Source organism: Cherax quadricarinatus, chromosome 78 (assembly GCF_038502225.1).
Source record: "Cherax quadricarinatus isolate ZL_2023a chromosome 78, ASM3850222v1, whole genome shotgun sequence".
NCBI lineage: Eukaryota > Metazoa > Arthropoda > Malacostraca > Decapoda > Parastacidae > Cherax > Cherax quadricarinatus.
The window spans coordinates 17,891,591-17,913,514 of record NC_091369.1 but is presented as its reverse complement, the minus strand read 5'-3'; the positions used below and the strand labels follow the sequence as shown (position 1 = coordinate 17,913,514).

General features: G+C 39.5%; 2 protein-coding genes across 2 annotated transcripts in view; one reads left to right on the top strand and one right to left on the bottom strand.

Moving 5' to 3' along the window:
- The window catches only part of LOC128701482 (inactive hydroxysteroid dehydrogenase-like protein 1), a 375,829-nt gene that overhangs the window by 160,791 nt on the left and 193,114 nt on the right, over window positions 1–21,924 (top strand). The gene's annotated exons all lie outside the window — the stretch shown is intronic.
- The window catches only part of LOC128701496 (uncharacterized), a 186,708-nt gene that overhangs the window by 69,776 nt on the left and 95,008 nt on the right, over window positions 1–21,924 (bottom strand). The window contains exons 10-11 of the mRNA XM_070101522.1: window positions 16,269–16,443; window positions 7,963–8,119 (exon numbers count right to left, since the gene is read on the bottom strand). Of these exons, the coding sequence (XP_069957623.1) occupies window positions 7,963–8,119; window positions 16,269–16,443 (332 nt within the window). The remainder of the gene's footprint in view (window positions 1–7,962; window positions 8,120–16,268; window positions 16,444–21,924) is intronic.

Sequence of the window (21,924 nt, the reverse complement as noted above, 5' to 3'; positions counted from 1 at the left end):
ATACCAAAAATAGCACTGGTCCTAGGACCGACCCCTGTGGGACCCCGCTCGTCACAGGTGCCCACTGTGATACATCATTACGTACCATGACTCGTTGTTGCCTCCCTGTCAGGTATTCTCTGATCCATTGCAGTGCCCTTCCTGTTATATGAGCCTGATCCTCTAGCTTCTGCACTAATCTCTTGTGAGGAACTGTGTCAAAGGCCTTCTTGCAGTCCAAGAAGATGCAATCAACCCACCCCTCTCTCTCGTGTCTTACTTCTGTTACTTTATCATAAAACTCCAGAAGGTTTGTGACACAGGATTTTCCTTCCATGAATCCATGCTGGTTGGCGTTTATACTCTTGTTCCGTTCCAGGTGCTCCACCACTCTCCTCCTGATAATCTTCTCCATAACTTTGCATACTATACACGTCAGTGACACAGGTCTATAGTTTAGTGCCTCTTTTCTGTCTCCGTTTTTTAAAAATAGGGACTACATTTGCCGTCTTTCATACCTCAGGTAGTTTGTGTGTGTGTGTGTGTGTGTGTGTGTGATTACAGTCAGTGCAGAGGATAATGCCATACATAACAGTCAGTGCAGAGGATAATGCCATACATAACAGTCAATGCAGAGGATAATGCCATACATAACAGTCAGTGCAGAGGATAATGCCATACATAACAGTCAATGCAGAGGATAATGCCATACATAACAGTCACTGCAGAGGATAATGCCATACATTACAGTCAGTGCAGAGGATAATGCCCTACATAACAGTCAATGCAGAGGATAATGCCATACATAACAGTCACTGCAGAGGATAATGCCATACATTACAGTCAGTGCAGAGGATAATGCCCTACATAACAGTCAATGCAGAGGATAATGCCATACATAACAGTCAGTGCAGAGGATAATGCCATACATAACGGTCAATGCAGAGGATAATGCCCTACATAACGGTCAATGCAGAGGATAATGCCCTACATAACGGTCAATGCAGAGGATAATGCCCTACATAACGGTCAATGCAGAGGATAATGCCATACATAACAGTCAATGCAGAGGATAATGCCATACATAACAGTCAATGCAGAGGATAATGCCCTACATAACGGTCAATGCAGAGGATAATGCCCTATATAACAGTCAATGCAGAGGATAATGCCCTACATAACGGTCAATGCAGAGGATAATGCCCTATATAACAGTCAATGCAGAGGATAATGCCATACATAACAGTCAATGCAGAGGATAATGCCCTACATAACAGTCAATGCAGAGGATAATCAGCTGAAGTGCTCGGCATTATACCCAACTCCTGACCTTTCTCATTGACTGAGGTAAGAAAGTTCTGTTCCCCGAGTTTTTACTCATTTCCCGATGCTTTTTCCCGTTCCCCAGTTTGCTAACCTTGCGTTTTCCGGAGTTGACTTCCAGAAGTCACTTGTCTGATCAATCCTGCACTTTGTCGAGGTTCACTTGTATTCTTTCTTTTTCCTCATTAATTTTATTCACAACAGTATTTTACTTCATCTGCAAACAGGGATACATTTCCATTTATACACCTCGGTCATATCACCCCTAATTCTACGCCTTTCTAGAGAGTGCAGATTCAGGGCCCTCAGTCTATCCTCATAGAGAAGATTTTTGATACATGGGATGAACTCTGTCATCCTCCTTTGTACGTTCTTCAGGGCATTTATATCCATTCTGTAATACAGTGACAAAACTGTGCAGCATAATCTAAATGAGGCCTAACCAAAGATATATAGAGTTGAAGAACAATCTGAGGACTTCTATTATTTATACTTCTTGCTATGAAGCCAAGGATTCTGTTAGCTTTATTGCGAACACTAATGCACTGTTGTCTTGGTTTCAGATTACTGCTAACCAGAACTCCTAAATCCTTTTCGCAATCAGTAATATTAAGATCTACATTATTTAGTTTATATGTGGCATGGTTATTTTCCTGTCCAAAATTTATAACTTTGCATTTGTTTGTATTAAACTGCATCTTACACTTCTCCGACCACTGCATCAGTCTATTCAAATCATCCTGGAGTGCTCTAATGTCCTCATTAGAATGAATTGGATGGCCTATTTTGGTGTCATCAGCAAATTTGCTTATGTCGCTATTTATTCCCTCATGTAAGTCGTTTATGTAAATTGTGAACAACAAGTGTCCCAACATTGACCCCTGTGGAACACCGCTTGTGACGTGCCTCAGTTCTGATTTTTTGCCATTTATGCAAACTCTCTGCTTCCTATTTGCGAACCATGCCTCTACCCAGGAAAAAAAATCTCCTCCTATTCCGTGTGCCTTAAGTTTCCTCAATAGCCTCTGATGCGGAAATCTATCGAAGGCCTTACTGAAGTCCATATCTACAATATCATATTCAAAACAATGATCTACCTCCTTAAATACCTTAGTGAAAAAGTTAGTAAATTCGAAAGACAAGAACGCTCCTTTGTAAAACCGTGTGAGATTCATTTATCAATTTATGCCTTTCAAGATGGCCACGAATTGCTTCGGCAATTATTGATTCCATAAATTTTCCCACTATGGAGGTAAGGCTTATTGGTCTATAGTTCGAAGCTAAGGACCTGTCACCTGCCTTGTAAATAGGTATTACATTTGCCATTTTCCACTTATCAGGCACTATGCCAGTTTGTAGTGATATGTTGAAAAGATTAGCCAAAGGTATGCTAAGTTCCTCTTTACATTCCTTTAAAACCCTTGCAAACAACTCATCAGAGCCTGGGGATTTGTTAGGTTTTTATTTCTCTATTTGTCTGAGAACCATATCACTAGTTACCGCAATCGTGCATAGTTTATTATCATCCTGTTCTACATAATCTATTATTTCTGGAATTTCGCTAGTATCTTCCTGAGTAAAAGCTGAGAGGAAGTAGGAATTGAAAATTTCACACATATCCTTATCACTGTCAGTGATCTGACCTGAGTTACTCTTAAGTGGGCCTGTCTTGTCCCTAATCTTACTTCTGTATACCTGAAAGAACCCTTTTGGGTTAGTCTTCGAATCCCTTGTAACTTTAGCCTTATAATCCCTTTGAGCTTTTCTTATTCCTTTTTTTTTTTTTTTATCTCTTAATTGAATATATTGATTTCTTAACTGCCCATCCCCTCTTTTAATACGCCTATATATGCCTCTCTTTTGACCAGTGAGATGTTTTAATCTGTTGTTCATCCATTTTAGATCATTTTTGTTAGATCTAATTTCCCTACTCTGGGCAGCTAGAACTATGGTCTGAAAAATGTCATATTGGCAACCAGGACCACCTACCTGACCCATAGTCAAATCATCCCAATTTAGCCCACCCGGGTAATTTTTCAGTCCCATGAAATCGGCCAAGCGAAAGTCTGGGACAGATTTTTTGCAGTTATCTGGGTAATTCCATGATATATTGAAACTAAGTGATTTGTGATCACTTTCCCCAAGCTCATCATTAACCTCAAGATTATTAATTAGTGATTCTTTGTTGGCAAGAACCAAGTCAAGCAGATTGTTTCCTCTAGTTGGTTCTGTCACAAACTGTTTTAAAAAGCAATCCTGAACCGTATCAAGAAAGTCACTAGACTCAAGATTTCCTGTCACATTGTTCCAATCAATTTGTCTAAAGTTAAAATCTCCCATTAACACAACATTTTCATATCTAGATGCCTTATGAATTTCGTCCCATAGCAGCTTACTGCACTCCCTATCAAGGTTTGGGGGCCTATAAATCACACCCAAAATTAACTTTTCACGACCCTCGAGAAACTGTAGCCAAACAGATTCTGTGTCCGATGTTTCTAATCTTATATCTTGTCTAACACAACAATTTAAATTATCTCTGACATACATCGCCACTCCACCACCCTTCCTGTTGACCCTATCAGTGTGGAATAGTTTATAACCCTGTATGTTGCATTCAGAAGGCATTTCTCTATCTTTCAAGTTGAACCAGGTCTCTGTTATAGCAATAATATCTATATTACCTGCACTTGCAAGTAATCTTAGCTCATCTATCTTATTTCTTAGACTCCTACTATTTGTATAGTAAACCTTAAGGGAGCTAGTCACTCGTTGCCCTCTACTATCTCTCTTTGTTTGTTGATCAGTTGCTTTGCCTTTACTAGCAACTTTATTTTGAATATTGTCTTTTAAACATATCCCTGAGGTATCCTGGTTATATCTGCTGTTTTCAACCCTAGTACTGCAGCCTGATTGTTTCCCACAGATACCCATACCTCTATAATCTATCAGTTTAAAGTCCTAAACAGGTCATCAATGACCCTTTCAATCGCATTGGCTAATGCAACCACTCCAGCCCCCAGAGAGATGAACCCCATCCCTTGCATACATATCATGCTTGCCATAGAATATGTCCGTTATCAATGAACGGGATTACATGTTCCTTGCAGTACCTGTCTAGCCAGCAATTTATACCAATTGCCCTGGACATCCATTCATTGCCTACTTCCGTTCTAGGCAAGATGCTACAAATGATTGGGATCCCTCTCTTAGACTTGACTACATCTATGGCTGACCTATACTTATCTAGCAGCTCCTGTCTCCTGCCATTCCTGATGTCATTTCCACCAGCACTAAAACAGATAATGGGCTTCTTCCCATTGCCTGACATAATATTATCCAACCTGCTGACTATGTCACCAATATCAGCTCCTGGGAGGCACACCCTCTGTCTGACCTTTCTATCTCTGTTACAAAAAGCACGGTCCATATATCTTACCTGAGAATCTCCCACAATCAGAATATTCTTACCTTGATAAGCAGGGGAGTCAGTGGTACCTTTAATCTCACTAACCACTGAAGTACACTCGTCCTGGAGAACAGAGAATCGATTTCCTACCTTCACATCTTCTCTATTAACCTTCCTTATCATCCTTCTTCCTGAATTGTGAACCACTTGCCACTTAAAGCGGCTGCCACTCTCCAAATCACTGCTGGTAACTTTTTCCTCCTCACCAGCTACCACCATCTCACACTCACTCCCAAACTCATCTATGCGAAGCTTCAGCCTCCTATTTTCCTCCTGAAGAAGTAGAATCTCCTTCTTCAACACTTTAACCTGAGATTTTAAAACACTACAACAAGCCATGGTGCTAGGTAATATCCAACCTATTTTTAAAGCTACACAACGTTCTGGCCTCTATAACGGTACTTGGGAGTTTGTTCCACTCATCCACAACTCTATTACCAAACCAGTACTTTCCTATATCCCTCCTGAATCTGAATTTTTCCAACTTAAAACCATTGCTGCGAGTCCTGTCTAGGCTAGATATTTTCAGCACACTATTTACATCCCCTTTATTTATTCCTGTCTTCCACTTATAAACCTCAATCATATCCCCCCTAATTCTACGTCTTTCTAGAGAGTGCAGTTTCAGGGCCCTTAGTCTATCCTCATAGGGAAGGTTTCTGATACATGGGATCATCTTTGTCATCCTCCTTTGTACATTTTCCAGAGAATTTATATCCATTCTGTAATACGGTGACCAAAACTGTGCAGCATAATCTAAATGAGGCCTAACCAAGGATGTATAGAGTTGAAGAACAACCTGAGGACTCCTATTATTTATGCTTCTTGATATGAAGCCAAGGATTCTATTAGCTTTATTGCGAACACTTATGCACTGTTGTCTTGGTTTCAGATTACTGCTAACCAGAACTCCTAAATCTTTTTCGCAATCCGTAATATTAAGATCTACATTATTTAGTTTATATGTGGCATGGTTATTGTCCTGTCCAACATTTAGAACTTTGCATTTGTCTATATTAAACTGCATCTGCCACTTCTCCGACCACTGCATCAGTCTATTCAAATCTTCCTGGAGTGCTCGAATGTCCTCGTCAGAATGAATTCGACGGCCTATTTTGGTGTCATCGGCAAACTTGCCGATGTCGCTCTTTATGCCCTCATCTATGTCGTTTATGTAGATTGTGAACAGCAGGGGGCCCAACACTGACCCCTGTGGAACACCGCTCGTGACGCTTCCCCACTCTGATTTCTCCCCATTTATGCAAACTCTCTGCTGCCTATTTGTCAACCATGCCTCTATCCAGGAAAAAATTTCTCCTCCTATTCCATGTGCTTTAATTTTCCTCAATAGTCTCTGATGTGGGACCCTGTCAAAAGCCTTACTGAAGTCCATATACACAATATCATATTCATTACCATGATCTACCTCCTCAAATACCTTAGTGAAAAAAGTTAATAAATTCGTAAGGCAGGAACGCCCCTTTGTAAAACCATGCTGAGATTCGTTGATTAATTTATGCTTTTCAAGGTGGCTACGAACTGCCTCGGCAATTATTGATTCCATAAATTTTCCCACTATGGAGGTTAGGCTTATTGGTCTATAGTTCGAAGCTAAGGACCTGTCACCTGTTTTGAAAATAGGTATCACATTTGCCATTTTCCACTTATCTGGCACCATGCCAGTTTGTAGTGATATGTTGAAAAGATTAGCCAAAGGTGTGCTAAGCTCCTCTTTACATTCCTTTAGAACCCTTGCATACAGTTCATCAGGGCCTGGGGATTTGTTAGGTTTTAATTTATCTATTTGCCTAAGGACCATGGTCACAAGTGACATGGTCCTTAGGCAAATAGATAAATTAAAACCTAACAAATCCCCAGGCCCTGATGAACTGTATGCAAGGGTTCTAAAGGAATGTAAAGAGGAGCTTAGCACACCTTTGGCTAATCTTTTCAACATATCACTACAAACTGGCATGGTGCCAGATAAGTGGAAAATGGCAAATGTGATACCTATTTTCAAAACAGTTACTGGCTTGATTTTTTATTTTTCCTCACTTTTTACCTCTTCTCGGTTTCAGAGTTACATTCCTATATTCTTGGTCTCTTGCAATTACCCCATAACCAGTGACCTATTGTAAATTTTAGCAACATGTTTGGACAGTGGTTCAGCATATCTTCATAGAATCAGTAGTGACACTTTAACAAGTTCCTTTGCCTTTGATATGTCCATCTCTCTCAAAAGTCTCTTCACCTTTTCCCCTTTTATGTGTACGGTACCCAGGACCAGATGCATCCTTTATTTTCGACTCTCTGGTTCCACCGAGAACACTTTGTTAAATCTTTTGTTCTTTGTAGTGTCACTTGAGCTCTTCTCTTTCCTCCTTAGATTTACGTACTATTTTACTGCTTTTTTTTCTTCTTATATGTTTGTGTATCAATATTGGTTCGGATTTGACTTGTGTTGCAATGTTATTCTCAAACTGGTACTCACTTTCTCTTCTCACACTTATTAATTTCTGTTCCTTCCCCCTTTATCCTATCTTACGATTTTTATATTTTTTTCCCACAATCTTTAGCCTCGTGTTTTTTCCTCTTTGCATCTTTAATTAAACCTGGAGATATTTTTGTTTTTACCGATACCTCTTCTTCAATTAGATATGGAGTTCTCAGCATAACTTAAATGATGAATCACACGCTCCATCATCTCGTTCGTTGCTCCATCATCTCGTTCGTTGTGTTTCCTTCAGTACTGAATGATTGCTAGCGTCAATACGGGATTAGCATTTTAAAACAATTTGAAAAATGTACAATAGGCTGGTAGATAGCAACTCTCATAGGAGAGAGTTTTCTCCTGTCTGTTCAGTGTGTAATGGAAACCACTTATTTTTTTTATGATCCTGCTGGTATTTCTGATCTTTCTTCCATCTGATGATAGATAAATCTTACAAATATCTACTGGCTTTCAGAATAAGCAATCCATACCTTTACTTGTATGTGTACTTACTATTCGAACTTAATACTGTAATATTTCCTTTAAAAAGTACAAGACCTGGTCTGAGACTAAGCTGTGGGGATGATAATCTTCAGGACCACTAAGAGGTAGATCTTTTTTCTTATTTTTTTTTGCTTTAGCAGTAACAGAAGAACTAGACCCTCGCCACTAAGACGTATTCTGCAGTGTGCCAACTTACCCTTGAAATATGAGATATCATCAAACAGTTCCTCAATTTTATCTGGCTTGAAGACAGGTAGACTTATACTATGGGAAGATGGTAGACCGTCTATTCTGAGAACACGTTGGAACGTCTCCAGCATTGAGTGCTCCAGTGTCTTGTTTGATGGCATCACCTGAAAGAATGAGAGCAATGCGTTTCCTGGTAGTCTTAGGTCCTCAATAAAACCAATAAAATAAAATTATTAACTGAGAGTTTTTTTAACATTTTGCAATTTAATTAATATAATTTATCTTAGAAATAGGTTATTTTGGGCTGATTCATTTAAGCTATAAATTCCACCTTCTCTCTGTCAACAATCCAAAAATGCGAAGTAAATGGAGCGATACATGTGAATAGGATCTGTGGATTTTTTTAACTAATCGAAAACAAAATAATAGGGATATTGTTAATTTCCTAAAATATATATGAAGTGTAAATACTTTATTGCCATAATCACGAAAGCGACGTCCATCTGAAGTTCATGGTAGATAACGTTCTCAGCCTTCCTCTGGATGACTCACAAAAGGAACAAGTTTTACTACCAAGCAGATGTGATCATCAACTTCCCAAATCTCTATTCCCTCCTTCCCATCCTCATCAACAGCGTCCAGTCATAATAGAATCAAAGGCACTTAATACCGACTAACTGACAAGACACTTGTGCAACATCTGTGTATCTTCACAGTGACACATTTCGTCAACAGGAGTTTTATAGTTGATTATAAGACAGGAGAAAGAAAACTTACAGAGAACCAGATAAGCGGAATAAGTAGTAATCACAAGTGAGGGGGTTAGTGAAGATCTAATTTCCTTGCCGTGGAAGTAATAGTCAGGTTTGACTTATGTTTAAACAGTAGTAGTAGTAGTCAGTTAGCCATGTAATAAAATCCTGTTAGTTACGAGTGTTGAGAGCTACTCATTTAAACATGTTTAATTTTTATACATTGAATATAAATATGACAAGAGCCACTAGACAGTCTGCGTTGCTCCTCAGGTTTAAATTCGAAAATGATATGCACATTATATACCATTTTCATTGTTCCAGACTATGGAGCTGAACTATTCTCCAGGTTGAGGGAATACCCAATACCCACCTTTAACGATTGATAGACTGATCACATCATCTTAACCTCGCCAATTATCTGCTGTCTCCATTATTATTCAACTCGGTAATTAACTGAGGAAGCCTACCTTGCAGACGAAACGTTTCAGTAATAAAGATACCCAAGTTAGGTCTTTAGGTTTCATTATTTGTGGGCGCTAGTGAAAATGTAATTTATGGGTTATGTAAGTAGTGGTCAGGTTTGACACGAAATTAAGAAGTGGCCCAACGTATAGGAAGTTCTGTTAGTTACGAAGCCTTTGTACTATATTTTCTGTTGTAAGATTTTCATTCTCTATTCATCAGTCATCACAAGCATGACTATGTCCTCGGCAGGCCGGAGGTGGTAGTCAGACCTAGTCACACTAGTGCTCGGGATTCTGTCCAGTGTCGGGTTTTGCCCTGAGAAAAGACGAGGTTATTGAGGTGTGGGGAAGAAAAAGAATCATATAGAACAGTGGAAAGAAGACACCAGCTACCCATCATTGATGTATATAATTACTACATCACACGAGAACATGAAGGCATGCCGCATGCCCGTCATAGGGTGTATGGCACATCGATGGTAGGATTGTAATCATCCATCTTCGGCAGTGGGATGGAACTATCGGGCCCTCATCATAGGACAAATGACCCCAACTTGTACATTACAGATCCTCCTTCAGGAACCAATAATAGGTCTTCATCTGATGAAGATTTGTTTCATGTTATTGCTCTTGAGGATATCATTATTTCCGTATTAGACTGATAAGGTTTCCTGGTGGGCCAGATGCTGAATGAAAATTCACATTAACATGGCTGGAACAATTCCCCAAATACCCTCTCTTAGGAGAAGAACTCAATGACATTTCAATCCATCTTGGACTATTATCAAATTACTTTCTGGAGTAAGAAGAGTAGAGAAGGCAGAAGATAGTGCCTTCTCTACATTTCTCGCCCCAATTGCAACTTAACGATTGGTCAAAACTGTCCAATTTACAAGGAAGAGAGTTTAAAACAAAAACAAAAGACGAAACATCAAAAGAACATTACAAAAGAACATTGACAGTCATCGAAAGAACTGAATTCCGTTATGTCTCTAAATCCTATTAATTCTTGTCACTCAAACGGGATTTCATAATGTCACTGGAAAAATATCATGAAACTGAATTGTATATACTCTGATCGACACCAACATCCTCTTTATTATAATTCATAGTGACGAAGACATGTATAGGGAATTGAACTATCACTGTGACTCAAATATAATTAGAGACCCTGGCCCCATAGTATAATTAGATATAAGAGGAGGATTCCAGGCTCAGTGAGATTTAGAGCGGCGCAGCCTTCATGTTTTAGTTCTTTAGTATGACTAATCTGAAGGAGAATTAATCGTGTGTAGCTCAAAAATACTGACAGTACAGATGGTCACTGATTGTATAGGACAGTGGTTTGTAGACTCTATCTTCTAGAATTTAATTGATTTGTCACTAATAACTTTAAAGAAGAGACTATTCCATTGCTTCACGAGTTCGTGAAAAATCCTTTGCTATAATTCGTGTCAAAACTCTTCATCAAAGGTCTGGGAGGGACTTAGAACTCGGGTGCTTTGTTACTGTAAAGATGAATGAGGACAGATGATCGTAATATATTTTGCTGCTGCAGGAACCTCTATGAGCAGAACAAAAAAAAACATAGTCGTCGAATATCATTAGCCTTGTATAGTTCTTTCTGTGAACTCTCTCGGGGTAACACACTGCGGATTAACATTAGAAGGATGGCTCTCGCTATCGTTAATAATCCTGAACGTGTTTATCTATATAGTAACAGAATGGCCAACACAGTTCAATTATCCTATGGTGTGATCCTTTATCCAAGGATGCTATGTTGTAATCCATTATTTTAAAAAAGGAATAAGATTCCTATCTCAGAGAATATTAACCACAAATATGCAGTATCGATAAGTCAACAGTTGATGCAGATACCCAGCAATGGTAAGCTGGGCATCAGTATCATACATAATAACTATTATCAGTAAGGTAGAGAATGCTTAATCAGTGTTTGTCAGTACCAGAATATCAACGGATTCTACACTTGTATTCAACGACTGGTTGATTACTGATACCTGATACGAAGCAACAACACTGGTACACCAGCGTCAGACATTTTTCTGTGTCCTCACGAACAAAATCGTAACCACCAACAGAATCAACATGCATACACTTAGTGGGAATGTTAGAATATTCACAGTAAATTGAGTAACTAATATGCATTATGTAAAAATAGTACATGTACAGTATTATTAAAGACAATCAGTGAATCTTGAAAATGTGGAGTAAGGATGCGGGAGATATACGTCCTCGTGGATATATATTCACATTAATTCAAGGGAAGATACTTTCATTGTGATTTCAGTTAAATATAGTTTTTGCTGGGATTATTACCTTCGAATCCATCTATAATTATTATTTAGCAAAGACACAATGAATGTTCAGTGTATATACAAACTATCAAGATAATCCTTTACTGAATTGCTCTCAATTAATTTTACGACCATTGAGTTATACTGTGGTACATAGTCTGTGGTACGACCATTGAGTTATAGTGTGGTACATAGTCTGTGGAACGACCATTGACTTATAGTGTGGTACATAGTCTGTGGTACGACCATTGAGTTATAGTGTGGTACATAGTCTGTGGTACGACCATTGACTTATAGTGTGGTACATAGTCTCTGGTACGACCATTGAGTTTTAGTGTAGTACATAGGATGTGGTACGATCATTGAGTTATAGTGTGGTATATAGTCTGTGGTACGACCATTGACTTATAGTGTGATACATAGTCTGTGGTACGACCATTGACTTATAGTGTGGTACATAGTCTCTGGTACGACCATTGAGTTTTAGTGTAGTACATAGTATGTGGTACGACCATTGAGTTATAGTGTGGTACATAGTCTGTGGTACGACCATTGAGTTATAGTGTGGTACGTAGTCTGTGGTACGACCATTGAGTTATAGTGTGGTACGTAGTCTGTGGTACGACCATTGATTTATAGTGTGGTACGTAGTCTGTGGTACGACCATTGAGTTATAGTGTGGTACGTAGTCTGTGGTACGACCATTGAGTTATAGTGTGGTACGTAGTCTGTGGTACGATCACTGAGTTATAGTGTGGTACGTAGTCTGTGGTACGACCATTGAGTTACAGTGTGGTACGTAGTCTGTGATACGACCATTGAGTTATAGTGGGGTACGTAGTCTGTGGTACGACCATTGAGTTATAGTGTGGTACATAGTATGTGGTACGATCACTGAGTTATAGTGTGGTACGTAGTCTGTGGTACGACCATTGAGTTATAGTGTGGTACGTAGCCTGTGGTACGACCATTGAGTTATAGTGTGGTACGTAGTCTGTGGTACGACCATTGAGTTATAGTGTGGTACATAGTCTGTGGTACGACCATTGAGTTACAGTGTGGTACGTAGTCTGTGGTACGACCATTGAGTTATAGTGTGGTACATAGTCTGTGGAACGACCACTGAGTTATAGTGTGGTACGTAGTCTGTGGTACGACCATTGAGTTATAGTGTGGTACATAGTCTGTGGTACGACCACTGAGTTATAGTGTAGTACATAGTCTGTGGTACGACCATTGAGTTATGGTGTGGTACATAGTCTGTGGAACGACCATTGAGTTATAGTGTGGTACATAGTCTGTGGTACGACCATTGAGTTATAGTGTGGTACATAGTCTGTGGAACGACCATTGAGTTATAGTGTGGTACATAGTCTGTGGTACGACCATTGAGTTATAGTGTGGTACATAGTCTGTGGTACGACCATTGAGTTATAGTGTGGTACATAGTCTGTGGAACGACCATTGAGTTATAGTGTTGTACATAGTCTGTGGTACGACCATTGAGTTATACTGTGGTACGTAGTCCGTGGTACGACCATTGAGTTACAGTGTGGTACATAGTCTGTGGTACGACCATTGAGTTATAGTGTGGTACGTAGTCTGTGGTACGACCATTGAGTTATAGTGTGGTACGTAGTCTGTGGTACGACCATTGAGTTATAGTATGGTACGTAGTCTGTGGTACGACCATTGAGTTATAGTGTGGTAGGTAGTCTGTGGTACGACCATAGAGTTATAGTGTAGTACGTAGTCTGTGGTATGACCATTGAGTTATAGTGTGGTACGTAGTCTGTGGTACGACCATTGAGTTATAGTGTGGTACATAGTCTGTGGTACGACCATTGAGTTACAGTGTGGTACGTAGTCTGTGGTACGACCATTGAGTTATAGTGTGGTACATAGTCTGTGGTACGACCATTGAGTTATAGTCTAGTACATAATCTATGGTACGACCACTGAGTTATAGTGTGGTACATAGTGTGTGGTACGACCATTGAGTTATAGTCTAGTACATAATCTATGGTACGACCATTGAGTTATAGTGTGGTACATAGTCTGTGGTACGACCATTGAGTTATAGTGTGGTACATAGTCTGTGGTACGACCATTGAGTTATAGTGTGGTACATAGTCTGTGGTACGACCATTGAGTTATAGTGTGGTACATAGTCTGTGGTACGACCATTGAGTTATAGTGTGGTACATAGTCTATGGTACGACCATTGAGTTATAGTGTGGTACATAGTCTGTGGTACGACCATTGAGTTATAGTGTGGTACATAGTCTGTGGTACGACAATTGAGTTATAGTGTGGTACATAGTCTGTGGTACGACCATTGAGTTATAGTGTGGTACATAGTCTGTGGTACGACCATTGAGTTATAGTGTGGTACATAGTCTGTGGTACGACCATTGAGTTATAGTGTAGTACATAGTCTGTGGTACGACCATTGAGTTATAGTGTGGTACATAGTCTGTGGTACGACCATTGAGTTATAGTGTGGTACATAGTCTGTGGTACGACCATTGAGTTATAGTGTAGTACATAGTCTGTGGTACGACCATTGAGTTATAGTGTGGTACATAGTCTGTGGTACGACCATTGAGTTATAGTGTAGTACATAGTCTGTGGTACGACCATTGAGTTATAGTGTGGTACATAGTCTGTGGTACGACCATTGAGTTATAGTGTAGTACATAGTCTGTGGTACGACCATTGAGTTATAGTGTGGTACATAATGTGCGCTGTCAAAATTTGGTAATAGCGTAATAAAAAATCTGAGCTATTGAAAACTAGTCACAGTATGGTAGAAAGTCTGAGCTATTGGAAGTTAGTTATACTGTAATAAAAAGTCTGAGGCGTTGAAAACTAGTCATAAGGTAGTCAGTCTGAGGTAATGTTAGGCGATACAAGGTGTGGATATCGGTTAATTATATCAAAGTATATAAGATAAGATAAGATTTCGTTCGGATTTTTAACCCCGGAGGGTTAGCCACCCAGGATAACCCAAGAAAGTCAGTGCGTCATCGAGGACTGTCTAACTTATTTCCATTGGGGTCCTTAATCTTGTCCCCCAGGATGCGACCCACACCAGTCGACTAACACCCAGGTACCTATTTGCTGCTAGGTGAACAGGACAACCGGTGTAAGGAAACGTGTCGAAATGTTTCCACCCGCCGGGAATCGAACCCGGGCCCTCCGTGTGTGAAGCGGGAGCTTTAGCCACCAGGCCACCGGGCCACCAGCCACCATATGATGATCTTGGTTTAAGTATCTCTCCCATCCAGCGAGTTAAACCCGTTTATCTGCCGTCAATCCTACTGCATTTACTGATTCAGTAATAAATGTTATAATCTGTTTTTGAATTGCTAAGTGTAGAATTTAAAACACCTGCACACTACCTATACACAGTAACTATCTACATGCAGTTACTATCTACACGCAGCATCTGCATTGATTAACTATAAACAGAGAAACTACCTACACACAGTAAGTTTTACATACTTGTGTCCTTTTGTCTAACATATTGTCAGTAATTCTACCAACTTTAATACACTAAGTAACTACCTACACTAGTAAATATTTACACACAGTAAATAACTTCAATCAGTAACTGCTCACATTCAGCGATTACCTGAACCCAGTTACTACAGAGCTTCACCAGGAGTCACAAGTACTGTAAAGTAAAAGGACACAAGTGCATCTAATGTGACATTTTTATTGTGGCAACGTTTTGCTCTCCAGGAGCTTTATCAAGCCGTTAAAGCTCCTGGATAAAGGTCCTGGAAAGCGAAACGTTGCCATAATAAAAATGTCACATTAGTTGGTAATTCTACCAACTTTATTACAGTCACAAGTACTGTACATAAAGACAACTACAGTAACAGGCACGATAAAAGCACAATCCATCATCTACATACCTTCCCTAACATGCACATCACAGGTACAGTACATCACTAAACTGGAGAAATGGTCTGGTGATACCGACAAGATGTGGAAAAAGACACTTATGTGCAGTTCAGGACATTTATTACGGGAAACGTTTCGCCACGAGCTGCTTCTTCAGTCAGTAGTTAGGTGGAGTGTCGCTTGGGTAGTAGTAGTAGTGGAACTAATGAAGATTGAGACACTTACGCAACATATGGGAATCTTTATTGAGGAATCGTTTCTCCACACAGTGGCTTCATCAGTCCAATACAAAGCAGAGAGGAGGAGTTTGAGGTAATCAGTCCCTCAGCCTGGAGTCGATGTGTTCAGTCCATCAGTTTTGTAGAAAGTGCAGCATAGGCTGAGGGACTGATTACCTCAAACTCCTCCTCTCTGCTGTGTATTGGACTGATGAAGCCACTGTGTGGAGAAACGATTCCTCAATAAAGATTCCCATATGTTGCATAAGTGTCTCAATCTTCAACTTGTCGGTTTTTAAACCATTTATCACACAGTGGAACTAATGTTATCTCAGTATTAGGACTGAAGAAGTCACTCGTGGAGAAACGTTTCCTTTGATAAGTGTCCTGAACTGTACATAAGTATCTTTTTCCACTTCACTAAGTTAGCTACACTGTCATGCACCATGCAAGTTAGGAACGAGTTTTCCCGTCATGCAAAATTCTTCCCCACCATGCAAGATTTGGTTTAGAATTTGGTTTAGCAAACACTAGGAATTATTTATTCGAAAGTGTTTCAGTCCTGGGACCTTGATCACTTCTGTAATCCAAATATGACACACGTGCAACATGCATGATACAAGTGCTGCTGTTTACCAACATAGCTAACTGAGATGAGATGCAGGTAAGTAGCAAAGCCTTCGCTTAGCCACAAGTTGTTCCACCATCGAGGGGTAACTAGGTTGCCAAACCACTGGTGGGCTATCTCATGCGCCTGCAGCGACACAACTCTTTCCTTGTGGTCCTCGTTGTCTTCTTCTGGCTCGTACAACATCATTCTTTCCCTATCCAGAAACAAAAATTAGTTTATATATGTCGTGCCGAATTGGTAAAACTTGCGATTTTGGCTTAAATTGTAGCAACACTCTTCTTGCCTTAAAATGCAAGCGGAAATTTGTGTATGCAGTAATTTAGCAAAAATCATTCTGAGCCTATCGAAAGAAATATATTTCGTTGTGTTTGTTTATTTTTAAATTATTGTAAACTTACCTAAAATATATTTAGTTGAATTAGGCTAAATTAAATTCCACTTGTTATAATAAGGTTAGGTAAATTGTCTAAGGTTCTTTAGGTGCAAAATTATTAATTTTTATATTAACATAAATGAAAAAAATATAACCTTAAACATATAAAAGAAAATTTTAGAAAGAACTTAATTTTAAAAGAGTTCTTGCTAATTGACCAGTCTTACGTGTACGGCACGACACAAACACACACACACACACACACACACACACACACACACACACACACACACACACACACACACAGCCTAGAGAGCACAAGCGAATTGAAGAGAATCATGGGCTTGGCGTCCCTAGTTTTGAAGGTTCTCATTATCCATCCTATCATTTTCCTAGCAGATGAGGTAGATACATTGTTGTGGTATTTGAAGGCGAGATCCTTTAACAGTATCACTCACATGCACTGCACATTACCTTTCCACTCGTATGCCCTGATACATTTTTAATTTCCTCGAGTTTCCCATATCTGAGTAGTTGAAATTTCTCCTCATTAAACTTCATATTGTTTTGAGAGGCCCATTCGAATTTTTGGTTGATGGGCGCTTGGAGTCTCATAAGAACATAAGAAAGAAGGAACACTACAACAGGTCTACTGACCCATGCGAAGCAGGTCCATCCCACCCCCGGCTTAGAACAATGACCACCTACTCAGGTTACTTCCACTTAAGGAAGGAACACGGCATCAGACCTGGTAGCACAAGCTAGTCAGGTCCAACTCACACCCACCCACACCCACTCATATGTTTATCCAACCTATTTTTAAAACTACACAAGGTCTTAGCTTCTATGTCGGTACTAGAGAGTTTGTTCCACTCATCCACAACTTTATTACCAAACCAGTGCTTCCCTATGTCCTTCCTGAATCTGTACTTTTCCAACTTGAAACCATTGCTGCGAGTCCTGTTTTGGCTGGATGTTTTCAGCACGCTATTTACATCCCCTTTATTTATTACTGTTTTCCATTTATACACCTCAATCATATCCCCTCTAATTCTACGCCTTTCTAGAGAGTGCAGATTCAGGGCCCTCAGTCTATCCTCATGGGGAAGATTTCTGATACATGGTAACAGCTTTGATATCCTCCTCTGTAAGTTTTCCAGTGCGTTTATACCCATTCTGTAATACGGTGACCAGAACTGTGCAGCATAGTCTAAGTGAGGCCTAACCAAGGATAAATAGAGTTGAAGAATAACCTGAGGACTTCTATTACTTCTTGATATGAAGCCAAAGATTCTGTTAACTTTACTGCGAACACTTATGCACTGTTGTCTTGGTTTCAGATTACTGCTAACCAGAACTCCTAAATCCTTTTTGCAATCAGTAGTATTAAGATTTACACTATTCAGTTTATAACTGACATGGTTATTGTCCTGTACAACATTTAGAAATTTGCATTTGTCTATATTAAACTACATATGCCACTTCGACCATTGCATCAGTCTATTCAAATCATCCTGGAGTGCACTAATGTCCTCATTAGAAAGAATTGGACTGTCTATTTTGGTGTCATCACCAAATTTGCTTATGTCGCTATTTATTCCCACATCTATGCCGTTCATGAAAATTTTGAAAAACAACGGGCCCAACACTGACCCCTGAGGAACACCACTTGTGACGTGCCCCCATTCTGATTTCTCCCCCTTTATGCAAACTTTCTGCTGCCTATTTGTCAGCCATGCCTCTACCCAGGAAAAAATTTCTCCTCCTATTCCGTGTGCCTCTGATGTGGAACTCTATCGAAAGCCTTACTGAAGTCCATATACACAATATCATATTCAATACCATGATCTACCTCCTCAAACACCTTAGCGACAAATGTTAGTAAATTCGTAAGAACGGAACGCCCCTTAGTAAAACCGTGTTGAGATTCATTTATCAATTTATGCCTTTCGAGATGGCTATGATTTGCCTCGGCAATTATTGATTCCATAAATTTTCCCATTATGGAGGTAAGGCTTATTGATCTATAGTTCAAAGCTAATGACATGTCACCTGCCTTGTAAATAGGTATTACATTTGCCATTTTCCACTTATCAGGCACTATGCCCTTTTGTTGCGATATGTTGAAAAGATTAGCCAAAGGTATGCTAAGTTTCTCTTTACATTCCTTTAAAACCCTTGCAAATAATTCATCAGGGCCTGGGGATTTGATAGGTTTTAATTTCTCTATTTGTCTGAGGACCATGTCACTAGTTACCGCAATCGTACATAGTTTATTATCGTCCAGATCTACATAATTTATTATTTCTGGAATTTCGCTAGTGTCTTCATGAGTAAAAACTGAGAGGAATTGAAAATTTCACACATATCCTTATCACTTTCAGTGATCTGACCTGAGTTACTCTTAAGTGGGCCTATCTTGTCCCTAATCTTACTTCTGTGTACCTGAAAGAACCCTTTTGGGTTAGTCTTCGAATCTCTTGGGACCTTAGCCTCATTATCTTTTTTTGCTTTTCTTATTCCTTTTTTTATTTCTCTCTTTAATTGAATATATTATTTCTTAATGGCTCATCCCTTCTTTTGATACGCCTATATATGCTTCTCTTTTGATCAATGAGATGTTTTAATCTATTGTTCATCCATTTGGGATCATTTTTGTTAAATCTAATTTCCCTACTCGGAACAAAAGTTGTCCGAGCAGCTAGAACTATGCTCTGAAACATGTCATATTGGCAGCCTCCACCAGCTACCTGACCCATAGCGAGATCATCCCAATATAGCCCATTCAGGTAATTTTTTAGTCCCATGAAATCGGCCAAGCGGAAGTCTGGGACAGAGACTTGATTGCAGTTTACTGGGTAATTCCATAATATATTGAAACTAAGTAATTTGTGATGGTAGGTAAGACATATAGGCAACATTTAGGCAACTTTATTCCGAAACGTTTCGCCTACACAGTAGGCTTCTTCAGTCGAGTACAGAAAGTAGGCAGGAGCAGTAGAGATGTGAAGACGATGTAATCAGTCCATCACCCTTGATGGACCTCTCCTTCCGACAGTATTTAAGTCTCAACACTGTCGCTTGATCTTCAGTTAGTTCCAGACTTTGGAACAGAACTTCTCCAGGCTGAGGGACTGACAATATCAAATCTACGACTTCAAGGGTGATGGACTGATTACATCGTCTTCACATCTCTACTGCTCATGCCTACTTTCTGTACTCGACTGAAGAAGCCTACTGTGTAGGCGAAACGTTTCGGAATAAAGTTGCCTAAATGTTGCCTATGTGTCTTATCTACCAAGGAGGTCACTGCCATCATGGTAATCCGGGTATCATCCGCAAAGGAAGACACGGAGTTATGGCTTACATCTCTATGTCAGAAATGAGGATGAGGAATAGAATGGGAGCGAGTATTGTGACTTGTGGAACAGAGCTTTTTATCGTGGCTACATGGAGCTTTATTCTGTTTACTATTACTCTTTGTATTCTATTTGTCAGGAAGTTATAAATCCGTCTACCAACTTTTCCTGTTATTCCTTTATCACGCATTTTGTGTGCTATTACACCATGGTCACACTTGTTGAAAGCTTTTGCAAAGTCTGTGTATACTACATCTGTATTTTGTTTATCCTCTACAGCATCCAGGACCTTGTCATAGTGGTCCAGTAGCTGGGAAAGGCAGAAGCGACCTGCTCTAAACCAGTGTTGCCCTGGGTTGTGTAACTGATGGGTATCTAGGCTATCTTGCTTCTTATAGCCCTCTCGAAGATTTTTATGATATGAGATGTTAGTGCTATCGGCCTGTAGTTCTTTGCAATTGCTTTACTGCCACCTTTGTGGAGTTGGGCTATGTCTGTTGTTTTTAGTGTGTGTGGGATGACCCCTGTGTCCATGCTCCCTCTACATAAAATGCTGAAGGCACGTGATAGGAGCTTCTTGCAATTCTTGATGAACACAGAGTTCCATGAGTCTGGGCCTGGGGCAGAATGCATGGGCATGTCATTTATTGCCTCTTCAAAATCTTGTGGAGTTAGAATAATATCCAAGATTTTTGAGATGACCAAATTTTGGGTCTCGTTCATAAAGAATTCATTTGGATTGTCAACCCAAAGTCTGGGCAGCGGCTCGCTGAACACTGAGTCATACTGGGACTTTAGTATCTCACTCATTTCTTGGCTGTCATCTGTGTTTGTCCTATCCCGCCTAAGCAGGGGCCCAATACTGGATGTTGTTTTTCCCTTAGATTTAGCATAATAGAAGTATTTTTTTTTTCAGTTTCCTTTATGGTTTTTAGTTCTTCTTTTGATTCATGTCTCCTGTAAGATTCCTTCAGTTTAAGTTCGATATTTGCAATTTCATTGACTAGTGCCTCCTTTCATATTTTAGATATATTGGCCCAACTCAGCAGCTCTATGACTCTTTGCCTTCGTCTGTATAGAGAACGTTTTTCTCTTTCTAGTTTACATTTTTCCTTCTTTTTCTTAATGGAATATGTCTTGAGCAGATCTCAAGAACCACATAATTCATTTTTTCAAGGCAAATGTTCGGATCCGTATGGTTTAGGATATCTTCCCAGGTTGTTTCATTTAGGACATGATTTACTTGATCCCATTGTGTATATTTTTGTTATTGAATTGAATTTCGTGAAGAGACCTTCATGACTGCTCACATTTTGCTAGTCTGGAGCCCTGTGCATACATGTCTGTACCTCCATTATGTTGTGATCTGAGTGTATTGTCTTTGACACGGTTATATTACTTTTCAGATCGTCGTTGTTAGTGAAAATGAGGTCCAGCGTATTTTCTAGTCTTGTAGGCTCTACTATTTGCTAGTTTAAGGTGAATTTGGCTCAGAGATTTAATACTTCGTGTGTGTGTGTGAATTTTCATCCGAGTTGCCTCCTGGGGTGATCTCCGCTTAAACATTGTTTGTTATACTCCTCCATGTTAAGTGTCACAAGTTGAAATCTCCTAGTAGTAAGATTTTTGGAGCAGGAGTTGGGAGATTTTCTAGAGAGTGGTAAATTTTCACAAACTGTTTGGAATAGACCAGCATCTGCCCCAAGAGCCTGCTAGGATAGATAAATAAAATGTAATTTCTTGCATTTGTGATGTAATTTCTGGAGTTCGTGAAATAATGTTTGGTGATTGCAATATAATTTTTGAAGATCACGTTGTAATTTTTGGTCGTCGAGATGTAATTTTTGGTGATCGTGATGTAATTTTCGATATTCGTGTTTTTATTTTTAGTGTTCATGGCATAAATTTTGGTGTTCATGGTGTAACTTTTATTGAGTGAGAT